Source organism: Aspergillus tanneri, assembly GCF_003426965.1.
Source record: "Aspergillus tanneri strain NIH1004 chromosome Unknown AapTan_7_pilon_pilon_pilon, whole genome shotgun sequence".
NCBI lineage: Eukaryota > Fungi > Ascomycota > Eurotiomycetes > Eurotiales > Aspergillaceae > Aspergillus > Aspergillus tanneri.
The window spans coordinates 1,606,185-1,622,529 of record NW_022984634.1 but is presented as its reverse complement, the minus strand read 5'-3'; the positions used below and the strand labels follow the sequence as shown (position 1 = coordinate 1,622,529).

General features: G+C 44.6%; 4 protein-coding genes across 4 annotated transcripts; 1 reads left to right on the top strand and 3 right to left on the bottom strand.

The window, feature by feature from the left end:
- Window positions 1-428: 428 nt before the first annotated feature.
- On the top strand, window positions 429-2,889 carry LAC9 (putative C6 transcription factor (Gal4); the record flags this gene model as incomplete). The annotated part of the gene is made up of 7 exons (XM_033571745.1): window positions 429-461; window positions 526-555; window positions 619-713; window positions 830-1,149; window positions 1,205-1,896; window positions 1,958-2,436; window positions 2,520-2,889. 7 exons carry the CDS (start codon window positions 429-431, stop codon window positions 2,887-2,889), a joined length of 2,019 nt encoding a protein of 672 aa, XP_033425060.1.
- Window positions 2,890-3,096: 207 nt separating this feature from the next.
- Window positions 3,097-5,504, bottom strand: ATNIH1004_007117 (sugar porter family MFS transporter; the record flags this gene model as incomplete). Its single annotated transcript, XM_033571744.1, has 12 exons — window positions 3,097-3,252; window positions 3,344-3,470; window positions 3,550-3,646; window positions 3,718-3,967; window positions 4,034-4,089; window positions 4,159-4,249; window positions 4,314-4,756; window positions 4,811-4,856; window positions 4,905-4,969; window positions 5,030-5,170; window positions 5,222-5,366; window positions 5,439-5,504. The coding sequence occupies 12 exons, from the start codon at window positions 5,502-5,504 to the stop codon at window positions 3,097-3,099; spliced, it is 1,683 nt and encodes a 560-aa protein (XP_033425059.1).
- Window positions 5,505-7,145: 1,641 nt separating this feature from the next.
- Window positions 7,146-7,933, bottom strand: ATNIH1004_007116 (bZIP transcription factor; the record flags this gene model as incomplete). The annotated part of the gene is made up of 3 exons (XM_033571743.1): window positions 7,146-7,453; window positions 7,509-7,840; window positions 7,887-7,933. The coding sequence occupies 3 exons, from the start codon at window positions 7,931-7,933 to the stop codon at window positions 7,146-7,148; spliced, it is 687 nt and encodes a 228-aa protein (XP_033425058.1).
- Window positions 7,934-9,060: 1,127 nt separating this feature from the next.
- On the bottom strand, window positions 9,061-10,723 carry ATNIH1004_007115 (uncharacterized protein; the record flags this gene model as incomplete). Its single annotated transcript, XM_033571742.1, has 7 exons — window positions 9,061-9,139; window positions 9,200-9,637; window positions 9,694-9,965; window positions 10,074-10,339; window positions 10,408-10,453; window positions 10,509-10,595; window positions 10,652-10,723. The coding sequence occupies 7 exons, from the start codon at window positions 10,721-10,723 to the stop codon at window positions 9,061-9,063; spliced, it is 1,260 nt and encodes a 419-aa protein (XP_033425057.1).
- Between the last annotated feature and the right edge of the window lie 5,622 nt (window positions 10,724-16,345).

Genomic DNA, 16,345 nt, shown 5'->3' with positions numbered 1-16,345 from the left:
GAGTTGGCCCCATGTTATCTCCTAGCTGTTCCCCATGATGTCTTTTTTTTTTTTTTTTTTTGCGCCTCTCCTAGGAATCCCCACAGTTCGAGAGATCTAGTACTGTTTACTTTGGAATGCCCTTTACATTGAGCTGCTTGCTCAAGATCACTTTATGAGGCTTCTTTCCCAAATCCCTGTTGTTCTTCATTTACGGGCTTTCTTATAGATTGAATTTAATACGCGCCAAAGCGGCAATGTATTTCAATGTCCATTCATTCTTTTTATACCCTGGCCCGCAAGTTCGTTGGTTCGCATCTAACATTTGCCCCCAGAAGGGGTATCAATGGCACAGTGCTGACCGTTCGCAGATGACACCGGGCTTGTGTAACTGTCAACGTACACGAGACTTACGGTATAAGAGAACATCCTTTTCGAGATAAATGAAAATGGCTAGTACTCGTGATTCCCATTCGTATGCTGTGAGTTTTCCCCTGTTAAGTAGGATTATATGTAAGGAAGTGTAGATTTGTTAACTTATTGCAGTGTGATGAGTGTCGGTTGCGCAAGTCCAAGGTGGGCTTCACACAACGTGTTTCATACGCTGAGAAGAAGGACACTTACTTATCTTTCTTCTAGTGTTCCAAGGAGAAGCCTGTATGCGCACAATGCAAGCAGTTGAACAAGGAGTGCAAATATAGCCCCAAAATAACAAGGAGTCCTCTTACCCGACAGTAAGCATCTCACATTCCTAATCTTGTCTCCCACTGGGGAAAAGTCCAAGTCTTATACATTTGTCTTCGTTGAGATCCAAGAATTGTCAGCAGCGGAGAGCTAACTAACATCTCAGACATCTAACCTACGTAGAAGACCGTTTGCAAGCCTTCGAAACAGCTCTAGGGAGACTGTTCCCTGGAGGTGATCTTGATGCAACAGTTCGTTCTCTGTTGCATGACCAGGATGGGCCGCCAAAACCTGGGTCTTCTTCCAAGTCTTCATCTAGACATTCCACTCCCGCTAAGGCTGAAGCGGATCGATCTGAGGCAGCCCCCGAAGCTCTACCACAAAAAGCAGATGGATTTGATTGGGCTGAAAATAAAATTACGGTCGGAGATTTGACGGATGGCATGGCATCCTTGTCTATCAAGCCAGAAGGAACAGGATATTTTGGTTTGTATGGCCTTTACCCTCTCTTCAATCCTCCTCGCTAACCCTTTGGTTACAGGTGCATCTTCTAGTGTTGTTCCTCTTCGTGCTTTGCTGAAGCACGGATTCGATCTGAATTTTCCTGCTCGGTCAGCAAAGTCTAATACAGGTCCGGAAGGGGTGCCTTTGAAATCCCAGCTTCTGAACACCGCACCTTCAGGAATTGTTGAGCAGGCTTTTGTAGATGCATTTTTTCTTAATTATCATACGAGTTATCCTTTTGTCCATGAGGCTACCTTTAGAGCGCAGTTCTACGAGCAGACTCCTCGCCGTCATGGTCAGGCGTGGCAAATTCTTTTGAATACTATTTTAGCTTTAGGGGCGTGGAGCATTGGAGACGACAACTCGGACCTGGACATCACCTTTTATCAGGAAGCTAGGGGTCATCTACAACAAGTATCAGTGTTCGAAACTGGAAACCTCACCCTTGTTCAAGCGTTGCTTCTTTTAAGCAACTATGCACAAAAGAGAAATAAGCCAAACACTGGCTGGAATTTCTTAGGGTTGGCAGTTAGAATGGCTATGAGTCTTGGTCTCCACAAGGAATTTCATGGATGGAATATCAGCCTTCTTCAGCGAGAGATTAGAAGAAGGTTATGGTGGGGTGTCTTCATATTTGATAGCGGCGCTGCAAAGACCTTTGGTCGTCCTATCCTTTTACCTGAGGATAGAGTCATGGATGCAAAGCATGTCCTGAACATTCACGATGAGGTGAGTCTATTCTATAAATGTATCCGCTACGGCAGAAAGATTTTCTGACACCGTTAACCAGGCCCTCATATCAACGACGACAGTTTTGCCGCAAGAAGTCAACGGACCGACTTTGTATTCGGGTCTAATTGCCCAAGCTAGGTTCCATTTGCTCACAAATAGCGTGTACCTGCGTCTTATTTCCAGCCCAAGCCTCACTGCGGAGGAAACGTTGAATCTCCAAAAACCAATGGAAGAATGGTATAATGGTCTTCCGCACTATTTCAAACAGCCACCTGCCTTATCGGAATCAGACCCCTTTGCTTTAGTCCGAAATCGACTCATGTGGAGAGATTGGAATTTGAGAATTCTTTTGTATCGGCCAATCCTCCTTCGTTGGGCCTCGAGAAGATGGACTCCAAACACGCCGGAACATGCAGAAGACCCGCTAGAGGCGGATTGCAGAATGCTTTGTCTTCGAAACGCTCGTTTGACCATCTCTTCTATTACTGACTTTGTGAGTAACTATATCTGTACGCGGATAGGTGCATGGTATATGCTGTAAGTGCCTCCCTCCTCAATCTTCCCGAAATATCCTTGATCAAAATTGTATTAAATGGATTAACTCTTCTGCCTCATTTTAGATATTTTCTCTTCCAGGCTGGAATTATACCTATTATCTTGCTCATGACGGACCCAACGAGTACAGATGCTCCGTCCTGGCTTCAAGATATTGAAGCCACAAAAAACCTTTTAATGAATCCGTCTCTGAGCAGCCATCGGCTAGCTACCAGGTATTTGGAGGTAGTAAATCGGCTTTGTTCACCAGCATATACAGCGTCAGTTGCCGATGGGTCGACGGGACAGCCACCTATTTTCATGCAAATTTCCGATCAAATGTTCAATGATCCTACTTTTGGTAGCATGTTCCCGGATGTTGACCAAGAACTGAATCTAGGTGGCATGGATTTCTCTGAATGGGTCAATTTCACTCCACAGGGAGATTTTCCCTGATTTTGATTCTTTTTCATACCGCAGAGACCGGTTTGTGGCCATGGACAGTTGCAAGTTCGGGTCTGAACATAGCGTGGCTTCGTATTGTACAAAACGCAGGTCGCCCGATTAATCTACACAACCTGTCGTCGGATATATTATCCTATATCGGGAATGTTGAATCACAAGTATTGCGTTAACATTCCAACGTATGTCTGTCCTGACCACTCAAGCGACGCTTTCTTCCTGCTCCACGAACGGCTTTACCAGGGTATCTTTTACAAAGGCCTGAGTACCACGGAGCTCAGCCTCAATTTGAACAATACGCTGTTTCTCTTCATGGGCTGCGGTGTCACCGAAAATGAGGTCCATATCTTCTAGAGTCTGAGAGCAAGCTCATCCTCGTTAGCATTTGATGGATTTTCTCGGTTTCCTGGAAATGAGGGCGACAAACGAAAGATAGGATAAAACTAACCTTCCCGCGTGTTTCTGGAATACAAAGGAAAGTGAACGCCAATGCCAGGAGACAGAATGCCGCAAAGAAGATATATGTACCCCAGGTGATTGACTCGAGCATATCTGGGGTGATAAGGCCGATGATACTAGAAGGGTAATGTTGGTTAGCAATAGATATGGGGCAAGAAAAAGCATTTTGGTGTACGTAAACAGATATGAACTTACAAGTTACACATCCAAGTAGCGGACGTGGTGATTGAAATGGCCTTGGATCGGATAGAAAGATTGAAAATCTCTGATGGTAGAACCCATCCAATTGGCGCTAGAATGAATGCAGTTGGTTTCAATGCTTGTCATAGGGCCAAATGAAGGTCACTCTCGAAGAGTACTTACCAAAGGAATAAGAAAAGTTAATATCATAAATGTAAATGAAGGCAATTCCAGCCCATCCAGCGGATGTGTGATTGACCAAATCCGTTCCGTAGGCACCTATGATGGCACCTACAATAACTAGGGAGATACAAGTACCCGTAGCACCGAACATAAGCAAGACACGACGGCCTACTTTGTCAATAAGGAAGAGAGCCGGCAGCGTGCTGAGGCAGTTGACGATTCCATATACGCCTGTGGCGAGGAGCGAAGTCTTACGAGATAGATATCAGTGCACTGATGAATATAAAGCATTGGAATAAGGAAAGAAAAAGCGTACAGTGTTCCCATCAAGTCCAAGCTGCGCAAAAATTGTTGGTGCATAGTATATTATAGCTATAATAGTCGGTTAGTCATTCGACTCTCGTTTCGAGATAGATCTCTAGATACGTGGGGAAATAGTACCATTGCATCCCATGAATTGCTGGAAAAACATAACACAGCATCCGATTGCCAAACGCTTGAAGCGGGCCCATTCAGTGAGAAAAGACATATACTACGAACATGTGAGCCGCGTGGAAAGAGAAACAGAAGAGTAGATAGAGTAGAGCAGTACAGACCTGAGCAGTATGCAGTCTCACCCCTGACATGTTAGGATAGCGGTCCTTTGCGAAGGCATCCTCCAACATGATAGAAGCCTTAACTTCTAGGTACTCGTTGACGAGAGTCGGGCTGTCCTTGGCCTGTCTTCGTAGTTTGGAAAGCGCTTCCAAGGTCTCATCGTCACGGCCTTTCATCAGGAGCCAACGAGGTGAATCAGGGAAAAATATCATGCCTAAACCTAGAATAATTGCGGGGATAATCTGGATAGCTAGTGGTAATCTCCACGATGCTTCGGATTGGCCGTTGCAGCCACCGGGGGGAACATCGTGATACGGATCGAAGGTATGAGAGGTTTTGGTCTGGCCACTGTAGGGAATATCTGGAGCACAGCGAGTTCCTCCGATGTAGTTTGTACCGTAGTCAATCCAATAGCTGGTGAGGATACCGATTGTGATTGAGACTGATTCATAGCATTAGTGATTGTCTCTTGTCAGGAAAGAAGCCAAGGTATTACGTTGTTGAAGCACAACTAGTCCACCGCGAATTTCTGGAATAGAGACCTGGAGCAATTTAGTATACTGGAGAACATCATTTTTAGAGACACATACCTCTGATATATATAAAGGAACTACCATGGTCAATTGGCCGACAGCCAGTCCTGCAACTGCTCTACCTACCCTACTTTTAGCACCACACACCCTTGCATAGGTGCCTGTTTAGGGGAAAATCATACCGACAAAGAGCATTGGAATGTTCACCGCACCACATTGAATTGCGGACCCTACAACAAAGATGACAACGGCAACATTGATGGACCATTTCCGGCCTAAACGATCCACAATCGGGCCATAAATCAAGGAGCCAAACCAAGCCGCTGCAGCCCCATCAGCTTCTAGCCTCCACGGGTGTCATGATTTGCACTTACCAAGGAGCAGGGTCGACACAAACCACCCTTTGAATCCAGTATCGGAATACACACGAGGGAATCGAGCCCCAAACGATTCCATCGTGATCACACCGGATACCACGCCTTGGTCATATCCAAAGAGTAGACCACCTAGGGTAGAGAACTGCGAGGAACAATAACATGGTTAGATCTAGTCCATTCTAACCGCAATATAGACACTACCGAATATACTCACAGAGGCAACCCCAAACAGATATGGGTTCCGGCGGATAAGAGCGAAGCCACTATCAACTGACACCATTGTGCTTCTTCTTTCACTGACAATGCAGAGAGCGATTTCTTCTAGAAGTGCAGCGAAAATCACGGCACTCTATATACAAATCCTTCGCATCCACAACTCTTCGACCCCACGTGAAGGCAAAGCTCATCGCACGACTGTACTCCGTCTATCAGATTCTAGCTGCCGTTTAGGTATAGTAAAGGAAGATTGAGATAGTCGTCGCATGACAGTGTTCCGCCTCTCCAGTCCCGATTGCCGTCTTTAGTATAGAGGAAGACATCGGGATCAAGCAGACGGAGCTGAGTCCTCCGGTAACCTGGGGGGTAAGGTATCAAGCGATGGAGGATTGCGGGGGGAAACGCCTAATGCGGGGAACACTGTTTCCCGCTACTCGGGTTCAGGCACATTCGGGCGAACTCCGAAGGACAGGTAACACCACTGAATCTTCTCATGGACCATGCGTGATGAGGACCCAGATATTCGGTAACTCACCAGTTGATTTCCCTGGACAAGCACATTAGCCCACAGTGGTAACTTATCAGATAATCCGAGTGAAGGTTAATTGACTTGGAAACTAATGCTTCGAATTGACTGCAATTTTACCGTATATCTGCATCCCTAAAGGAAGAAACATACCACAGATTGTTAGCTGATTGATCAGCCATATTAAATATGGTTAAAGGAGACGCATCTCTTTGTGGATGCTCCAAACGCCATCGCACTATCGGGTTTATCGGCCTATGCAAACACTAATGATTGGGAAGGATGGACAGAAAAAACATTATAATAAGCTAGAAAGGCTATGCTATTGCAAGAGTACAGAGTAGAGACAAGATTGTGGAGCTATAAGTAAAGGACATTCTGCAAGTTGTCAGCTATAATACAGTTCTGTTTCTGCATGGATTAAAGCTCCCAATGTTCTTCCAGTCCAGTTTGTCACATGATAATATTGGCCATAATACCTGTGGCTTAACGTAGAAAGAATGAGTCTTTTGTCCAGTGGAGAAGTCGAGCTTGCAAGTTGACCAATTAAAGCACCAGAAAATGAGTCATTCTCACTCATTATTTCTAGCGGATAAGAGATCTTGTATGCATGTTGTATCTGTATACAGTATTATAAAATTTGATACAGTATGAGGTTGTGCAGTATAAACCTAACAATAACAAGGGAAAGATATAGACACATAATAAGCTATAAAAGAGAAATCTAGGATATAAGCACCATATTTCTACCTAAATTCCTAGATCTGGAAGATGTTAATTATTGGTTGTTTTCATGCAATCTGCAAGATCTTTTGGTACATTGATAAGTATTCATACCAAATTCCCGGTATTACAACTATTACATACCATCTATACACTGGGCATTCAGATTGCGATTGCAGTGTAGTAGGCCCCACTATCATACCGTCTTTTATCTGCTCTGGGCATACGAAGAAAAACGTATGGATAATATTATCGGGATGGTCACTCCTGTCAGTGATGAACTTGTGTCGACATCATCAGATCCCATTCGTAGGATATCCTTTTCTCTCGTCACCTGCACTCGTACATACTAATGACTACTACCAGTGCTTACTCCATGCAGAGATAGTTGATCAGAATGTTGATGTATAATACCCAGATTCCATTTGAACTTGGCGAATTCACCTAGAGCAGAAACTACTTCTTTCCTCTCCCGACAAGAGATCTGAGAGCTTCCGTCTCACCTTCCAGTTTAGAAACCCGCATTTTCAACGCATCGCGTTCCTCTTTGACTTGCCTGAGCTCCTCCTCCAAACGAGTCAATTGGTCCACTCGTCTTTGACGATAGCGACGGGCAGCCATGGTATTCAGTTGCCGCTTTTCTACTTTAGAAAGCGTGGACTTTGAACGGGTTGCAGCCAAATCACTAGGAGTCGTCGATGATGGGTTGGGCGATGTAGTGATCGATGCTGGAAGGGACATAGGAGGTAGTTGAGATTGGCGATCTGTCGTTGGTTAGAGAAGACCTAGCACATGGCTCTTCGAGGCAAGTAAACCAACCTTCAGAGTGTGTCAAGGGGACATCATTCGGTTGAAAGAAATCCTCATGTACATCTAGATCCGATATTAAAGGAAGAGTATTCTGCAAAGGACTTGGCTGTGATTCAATAGGATGCGTGTAGGACGCGGGATATAGTGGAGTCGAAATAGCAGGCAATGGCTGAGATGGACCGTCCGTCACTGTGGCCCAAGTATCCCAAGATTCAAGACCGGCGAAGCCATTACCGGGGAGATTGAAAGGCGAATCCAAGGACAGAGATTGTGGAGAATATGAATTAAAAAGATCGGAGGAGTAAGGATTGTGAGAAAGGGTATGTTGGTTGGAGGCTTCTCTTTGTAGGTCGGCACTAGTATAGTGACGGCTGGAAATAGATGAACTTGGCAGCGAAAACGGGGGATGCTGCTGATGAAGCGCTGGCCGCCATGATTGTATGACTCAAGCGGGCCTGACTCAGGCCCGAGACGCTATGAGTAAAGACAAGAAAATGGTGCCCGCGGGACAGGCAAAAAGAGTGTGGTGATGTGAGAAAGGAGGAAAGGACTCGGCAGCAAGAGAGGCGAATTTAAAACTAAGTTACTGAACCAGCTTAATCAGCAAGGTGTAGTGAAAGTCAGAACTGACTGTCCCCAATGGCATTTGTGACTGTATTGGTATTACATACAGCAAATTACATCATATACCAAATAGGGCTTTCATACATCATTGGGCGGCATAATAATCCTAGCTAGGTAGCTAGGTGCCTGGTAGGCACCTTTTAGATATTTGAGCAAAGTAGCTGGACTTTATCTTTCCATATGTCGGATTGAGACTACGACTGTCAAGATCGCAAGGGTTTAATGATGGATGATTAAGTCCGGACGACGAACCCCAGGAACTCATAAGTTCTACCTGACTAGATTAGTATACACTTACCAATTGGTCACCCTTGAAAAGGCTGATAACTTCCGGTCTTTAGAAGAGTTCTGTGGCGCTTTTCGCTTGCTTTTAGGGCCTTTTTTCTGCTAATTACCGGGGGAGAAAGTGATGCGTGTCACGTAGTCCAAAAATATAACTACAAGTAGATACACTGTAATTGGGATAAAACTTAGGCGTGCAAACGGAGAACATAATGAGACTGATAGCCCATTGAGGAAGAAAAGAACTGAACTCAGGTAAAGTATGAGCATTAAAATTTAGGATCAATGTTCTCCTCTGGAATCGAATATGTTGTCATCTGAAAAGAAAGGAAAGAATCTCGCTCACACCATGCAACACGCAACACAAACGCTAAAAGAACAAGGAGCCAGGCAGGAATGGGTCAACATAATCAAGAAGAATGAGCAGGAAAAAAAAAAAAAAAAAATATCGGTTGCACCAATGCATCGCAAACAGAAGGTTTCCCCCTCTGAGCAAACATTCATAATAGCCTTCCCGAAAAGGACAATCGTCCGACGTGGGTTTAGTCCCCTAAAAGAGTCTGCAATAGACCGTTTACCACGAAAGACGACTGATTGAAAATAACATGTCGCATCTCATATCCGCAAAATGTTAAGGACATATTTCAATCGAAGATCACTTGCGAGATTCGTTAGGCTCCCAATGGATCGGCTCGAAGTCTTGGTTTTGAAAGTGGGCTTGGTTGTAAGGCGAACTAACAAAGGGTATCTAGTTTCAGTAATGATGTTTACTGTGACTGGATAGAAAGACTCACTTCTTGAAGGGAGTGGTGACTGGCAACGAGTGGCTTAGGTTAGGCTTCATCACCAGTGGATTCAATCGAATCTGCGGTCCATCTGATGAGCGACCTAGCAGTGACGTCATCGGAGGAGGTGGTGACGGAGCAGATATCTGGGAAGGGGGTGGTGATGCCACAGTAGCTGGGGGGGGGGTTTGCATAGGCGGGTGATAAACTTCCTGGGGAGATGAAACCTGGTATGGACTAGGAGGAGCGGGAGGAATTGGCGAAGGATTAAGAGCAAACGATGGATCCATCATCAAATTTGGAATCGACATTAAACTGGAGTTTACGTCAAATGAGAGGGCACCTTGATCCCAAGGGGAGTAGTTAGATGTCATTGCGTATTGGAAATTGACCACGGGTTCCATATTCACGATAGGTTCGGCCTGGTAAAGAAGGTCATAATGGCCCCTGGGCGTCAATGTTAGCTAATCCAACAAGAACCGCAATATTAGACTCCAACATACGGGCGGTATAACAGCCGGATAGTTGCAGCACTGGGTCTGTTAGGAGTCAAAAGGTGAGGGGTGACCACATCGCCTTCGCTACGGTCAAGATACAGAATTTCCACCGCGAAGTCGGATCCCTCGATCACTCCATCGACCAAGGCTTGGAGGCCGACTTCATCAATTTCGGTCTTGACGGTTTCTATCCGAGTTCCACAATACTGGTCAAGGGGTAAGGAGAGAAACGCTTGGTACCGGTGAGGGTTGAGTTTCATCCATGCACTTGTTAAGAGCTATAGGCGTTCAACAAGTCAATCATTGTCAGTGGTTAAAAAAAAAAAAGGCTCTTCCATCCCGACATTGCCAACGAAAGAACGAATATGCGGTTAAAGGGAACTAACTCGGAAATGAGTGATGATGGCACTTGAATTGTATTCGGAGTTAAAAGCATCGACCAGGAACGAGTCGTCACGGACGCCATTCTGGATCGCTTCGGATATTTGTGTAAAGACTTGTTCTGTTTCGTCCACAAAAATCTCATACAGATGTTCTTGTTGCCCGACTTGATCAAGTAGCACATTTAATGACTTGATCCGGAGTAGTTCGCGCTGAACTTGAAGCGTATTCCGAAGATTGAATAGGCTCTCGAAATAACCAAATGCAACCGCTATATGAAGTGAGTGGATGCCAAAAGTCGAAAGTAGGGCAAAAGATTACCTCTCCAGCCACAGTTACCGTCACCTTTCATAATACGTGTAAATGGATGTGTCGCAGCAAGTGCCTATCAATCAAAATGTCAGTGCCTGCTCTAAAGATCCAGATGAACTCTCGCGTACGCTGGTCTTGGTGGCAAAGGCTGGATCAGCATTCGCATATTCCATCGCAATTGTACTGCTCGATTGCTTGGCAGACACGAGAGGGCCCTAATTTCATTTTGGCTGTTAGCCCTAGGATAATTTGGCGTGTTAGAGCGGCTCACCTGGATATCTGGTTCGAACTCGTTCGACAGTTTCTGGAATCGTTCCATTTCTTCGGTGGACAGCGGATTCATGTTGAAAGTGTTAGACTGATTTTGACAAAGTGCACTAGATAGCTGAGGGAACCCGTGGCCAAGAAAAACCGGTGGGTAAAGAGACTGCGAACAAAGAGCAGTGGCTGAGTCCTGTCTGGTTGGAAGGGGATTCAGAGGGCCAAGATGATTCCAAGGAATATCAGACAAGGACATCGCATTAAAACGTGAAAATATTTGAGCCGCAGGGGCCTTCGACTGGGGTGTTCACAGATGGCCCTTATGTCTTTGGTAACACCAGCTAAGTTAATCCACGTTCCAAGCTCTCAAACAAGAAAATAGAATTTGAACCCACATAATATGCACAAGGCAAACTGGCATCCTCCGCGTAAGGTTCTTCTCTCCACTGCTATGGCTGATCCGTTTTGTAAGAACCAGCTTAGCGTTTCACCAATGACGTAAATGACCTACTGATCCATACACTTAGTATGCATCATCCCTCTAGATAGAGAGGAAGTGAGGAAATGAAAAGGCCCAGGGGCCTGGGTGCAATATAAAATTGTAAAAATCACCAATAATCAATCAGAAGCAACTGGGCAGAAGGGGAATATTCACAGTAGAACTTGATAGGAAGACTTGTGAAACAGGAAAAAGGAATGCAACATAATAGGGACAATGGAGACCAATAGAATAGGCAAATAGAATGAAAGCTGGCAAGTGAAAAGACGCAAGGGAAGTTAAGATAGCTGAAGACAACTTGTGAACTTAAAGGCTCATCACCTGTGCAACTGCATGTGATCTGCTAGTGAACAGGGAAGAAGTCCCGGTAGGATAGTAGTAATCACATTGGAATAACATTCTTTTAAACCCCCTTACAAGGATCACAACTTCAGTCGTAAATAAACAACTAATCATATGGTAGACGGTAGAAGATTCCACCAAATATCAGTTGGAAATTGATAATGCGTTCTGAGTACCCACACATCATACACAGGGTTTTGTGATCTATTTTGTCATCCGGAAATGCTTTCCCTTATGCGTTGCACAGTTTTCAAAAAAAAAAAAAAAAAAAAAAAAAGAGCTCAAGAAAAGGTAGACGAGGGGACAACGGAGCAGGTAATTCATGGCTAAATATCCACCAGAATGGAACGAGTAAATATTTAAAAGGGAGATGGCAAAAAAAAAAAAAGAAAATGAAAGGAAAGACAAACGAAAGAAAGTAGAACACAGACCTCTTTCACACAATTCGTTTACGACCAAGATGCATACATACAGGCTCACACGTGTCGTGGCGTATGCAAAGTGTAATTAGGCAGAGAGCAGAAAGATAATAACACTACTGCCTTTATGTCGTTAGGCATAAGACAGTCCCAGAATATAAAATAGTGGCGAGTAGATCACCAAGAACGATGACAATTGAGATGGATGATAGATAAGAATGGACAAGAAACCAACAGGGATTTGGAGAACTGGAGGAAACAGGATAGGACCGACGTTGATCTGGATTTAACAGGGGAATAATGTCACAGACGTATTCGCGGGGAGAAGCTCCTTTAGGTTATTAGTATCGAAGGACCATGGACAGCGCGGGGTTTTTGTTCGTTTACAACTGGAAGTTTAGCAGTTAGCCAGAAAGTTTAGTCAGTCCACAATTAGTTAACTAATTAGTAGCTAGCTAGCTAGTCAGCCGGATGAAGAACAAGAGACGAGAGGGCATGGGGAACCATCCAAGAGGAAGTTTTAGTCATGATAATGATGAGAATGATGATGATGCTAATAGTAAATTGTGATGCGATATGGCATTTGGTACTCACAGCTCTCTTTCTCTTGCGTAGGAATGGGTATACAACAGGACGGATGTGGACGGAATTGGAATGGGTAAGGGATCTGAGCTCGTCTGCACTGTGGGAAGGCGCTAATAATAAATGATCCGACTTTTGTTGAAGGAAGAAGAGAGAGAAGGGAAAAGAGACAACGATGATAAGAGGTCACTTGGCGGAAAAAAAAAAAAAAAAAAAAAGGAAAACAGAGCAGAAAACCCACATGAATGCCAGCAAAAAAAAGAAAAGAAAAAGAAAAAGAAAAGGCAAGAGAGAAGAGCGGAGTCAAAAAATACCACAATGAGAATGCAAGAGTACTATGGCAAGTACTAATTAGTAGTAGCAAGCAAGTAATCCCAGTAGTGGGTTGAAGATGCAGCGGAATAGCCGGTTGGGAGGTGGAATGGACCCCGATGCTAATGACGATCCTTAGGCCACTTTTGCATCCCATTGTTCTTCCCGAGCGTCATTAACCCTGCGAGGGTTCCCGTGATGGTTACAATAAATCCACTGTACATGTTCCTGGGAATATATGGATGATAAGAGAACACTTTGTTCTTTCCAGGTTGTTCATAGGTGAAAATACCCTCGCTAGTTCCGTTCTATTAACACTCTTCCGAATAGCCGACAATTTATATTTTTTGATGGAAAAGTGTGAGTAGTAAGTAGGCATTACTACAGCAGTACCTGCAACTACCAACTGTGCCTTACTAGATACCAGGTACTAAGGTACCCGGTACTTACTTTAACGATGCTAGGTAGGGAAGGGATACTTACAGTAGCTACATATGAAATGACGCTGTCACACCAAATGCCGAGACCCCCCCTTATTGGCCGGTAACCCTTCGGCGATTGTGGTTTCCCAACCCCATTTATTTAGTTTGGGAGGGATCGAACAGGATGGTGCTCAGATCGCAACAGCGGCCAGAGGTCGACCGGGGTTTTCTCGAGTCGATTACCCAGAATCAAGGAACAAGATTAAATTCATGTGCGGGTGGATCTGTGGGTTAAGTGATCCAAGTTAGTTTCTTTCACGGGAACAAACACAGAACGCCCAATCTCGACGCAACTCCGACTCTGCGCCTCTCGATCCCCATGCACTCGAAAGCGACCACATGTCCCGGCAGGACAAACGCTAGACTGGTGGAGCACCACTAACAGGAACTAAATGCTGGCTGAGATTTGCTCTGAGACTATCTACGGGGAACTGACTAACTGCCTAAACTCACAAGAGTAGGAGCCGGATGGGAGCATCAAAACGATGAGCTTCTCTTGTCTCCACGCCCAACGGAGGTTAAACGGACTGAGGTTTAATCTAAATAGATCCTGCTACCTGCCGTCTTGCATGCAGCATACGAGTGCGGAGTAGAAGACAGTGAACTTACTCTTCAAGTCATTTGTGGCTTTGTTTATCGCTTCACTCTGTATACTGGGTTTACTTTTGTCCCTTCAGCTGATCGAGATCGGGTAACGGCTGTTAGTGAATTCCACCGGGTTCTCGAATATACCTTTATCCGTGTATGTACATATGTACTATATCCATGGGGGTGTATATATGGAGAAAGTACATGCTGGAGTCCAAGTCCTATTACTTAGCCGACGAATCATCAATCGTTCCAATCCCATCAGCAATTTAACGTTGAGCTACTCTCTATAAGGCTTCCAATGATCACATCCGTCAACTCAGCAATAAGAAACTCTCGATGGTGGTCATCAGTAGCTGTCAGTCAATCATCGTACCTAGCGTATCACTGTACTCCGTATAACCCCTCTCCCGTATTATGACTCGGTCAACTTGCTCACCGTGAACCGTGACAATGAGGATCAGACCACCTTCTCGTTGCTTCTGTGATCATCCTAGAATAATTCGATTGGTGCATCCCTCCGTATTCTGGATGGCCAAGGACCGCTGCTGGGTTGGCTAGATTTTAAATCCTTAAGTCTTAAAACCGCCAATCTGTCGTCTATGCGCCAGAGCGGCATCAGGCAAATTGAAGCCTAGGGAGATTCTCGATCCAACTAGGAGCGGGCTTGCATATGCTACCTCGGAAGCCACTCCGAGACAACATCCTACCCTCCTTTCCCGGACTGCTTACTGGGTAGCTTGGTGGCGGTTGCCTTTCTTCTGCTCCCTGTTCCGTACTTTGTACCTACTTTCTTTGTACCTGAGTCCTGGGAATGGCTTTCTTAAGCGTTGTTTATATACATCCTTTCCGTCCACCATGCGCTGAAGAGACTCTTTCCGATTCGTCTCTAGAGTTCCTTTAATAGGATCGCGCATCCCAGTTTACTGGAACCTGGGTAGCCCGAGAACAATCTGTCCTTTTGAGTTACATGGTGACAGCGGGATCTTGTATGTACAGACAAGGGAGTAAAGTGGTTTAAACCAAACATATATATATATATAATCAACAAAAAATTAAATAAATAAATATAGGAAATGAAAGAATGGAATGCAAAAAATAAAACAAAGAGAATCAGGCTATGTAGTTATTGCGTGTGACTGCATGACAGATAGAGCCCACCACATTCTCCACCTACCTTTTTTTTTTTTTGTCCCTCTTCTTCTCGTACCTGTTGTGCAATCGGTGCCTACCGTTTCGTCATTCCAGCCTGGTCCTTGTCAGAGACCAATGCACCATTTTCTTTCAATTACACCGACCAATGTCTAGGCATTTTCCAACGAAATATTCTTCTTTCGCTGTCACCAAACACTCCAATTCCCGATTACACGCTAAATACCTCTACTATACAATTACAACGCATCCAACTGACCAAGGACCTAGGTCTAGCGGCAGATACGGAAGCTGTAGGCATCTAATCGGACACGTATGAATAGTGCCGATGGGGTAAATCAGCTAAAACACTGATTGCGAAATTTCTTCTACTGCAACGAAGCACCTATCCACTTAGTGCTTAAATGGCATTTATCACTTACAGACAGACGAGACTCCACCGAAGAGGACCCAGCTTATCAACTCAACTCCCTGCCACTAACGATCAAGGCATATTTTGCGTTTTTTTTTTTTACCAAGCCGTTGGCTACTACTCCGTAGTTAGGTACTATTACCCTGGATGATGGATTACATACAGAGAAGGATTACATCCAACCTTTTCCAGCATTAGTATCAGTACCCATGTCGTACCTAATACCTAGGACAGTTCCAATCAGTAAGAAAATCCCCAGCGGGCCGAACCATTCATTCGATGACAGGCCGCCATTTGGCAAAAGTACTCCATTTTTATCCGTCCCTTGGCGGGCACTGCGCTAATCGTTGCAGGCCCTAAAGCCATCTCTCAGTCTCACTCCCACAGTCGATGCCTGTCCAGACACTTCGATTGTACTATCCTTACAGGCTAGGTACAAAATACCTATGCTGGTTGTCGTGCTTTATTCTGGGTTGCCCGGTTGCCGTGTTCTGGTGCATATCGTTGGTTGGTTTAGCTAGTTAGTGCCGATTTTGATTCTTGCTGTTTCGTTTGATTTTTATTGTATTCTTTTTTTTTACTTTTTTAGTTTAATATATTTTTTTAATTTTAGTTTTTTTTTTTTTTTTTTTTTTTTTTTTTTTGCGCATAAGAGGGGGAACATACGCTGCTGGGCCCGGCCTATGGACCATACTAGTAGCATGGTTTCTCCGGTGGACACCCGGTGATCCTGGTGAACTAGACCCATAGAGGGAGCGTTATTACTATTCATCTCTGGGTAGTAAAGTGAGAAAAGGAAAAAAAAAAAAAAACTCTCTTGGGAGTGGAGAAAGGGGAAGAAAAGAGAACTTTTCTCGTGATTCTTCTCGGATGCAGCTTCCTTGGCCCCAAGAACGAGATTCACTAATCGTTACCT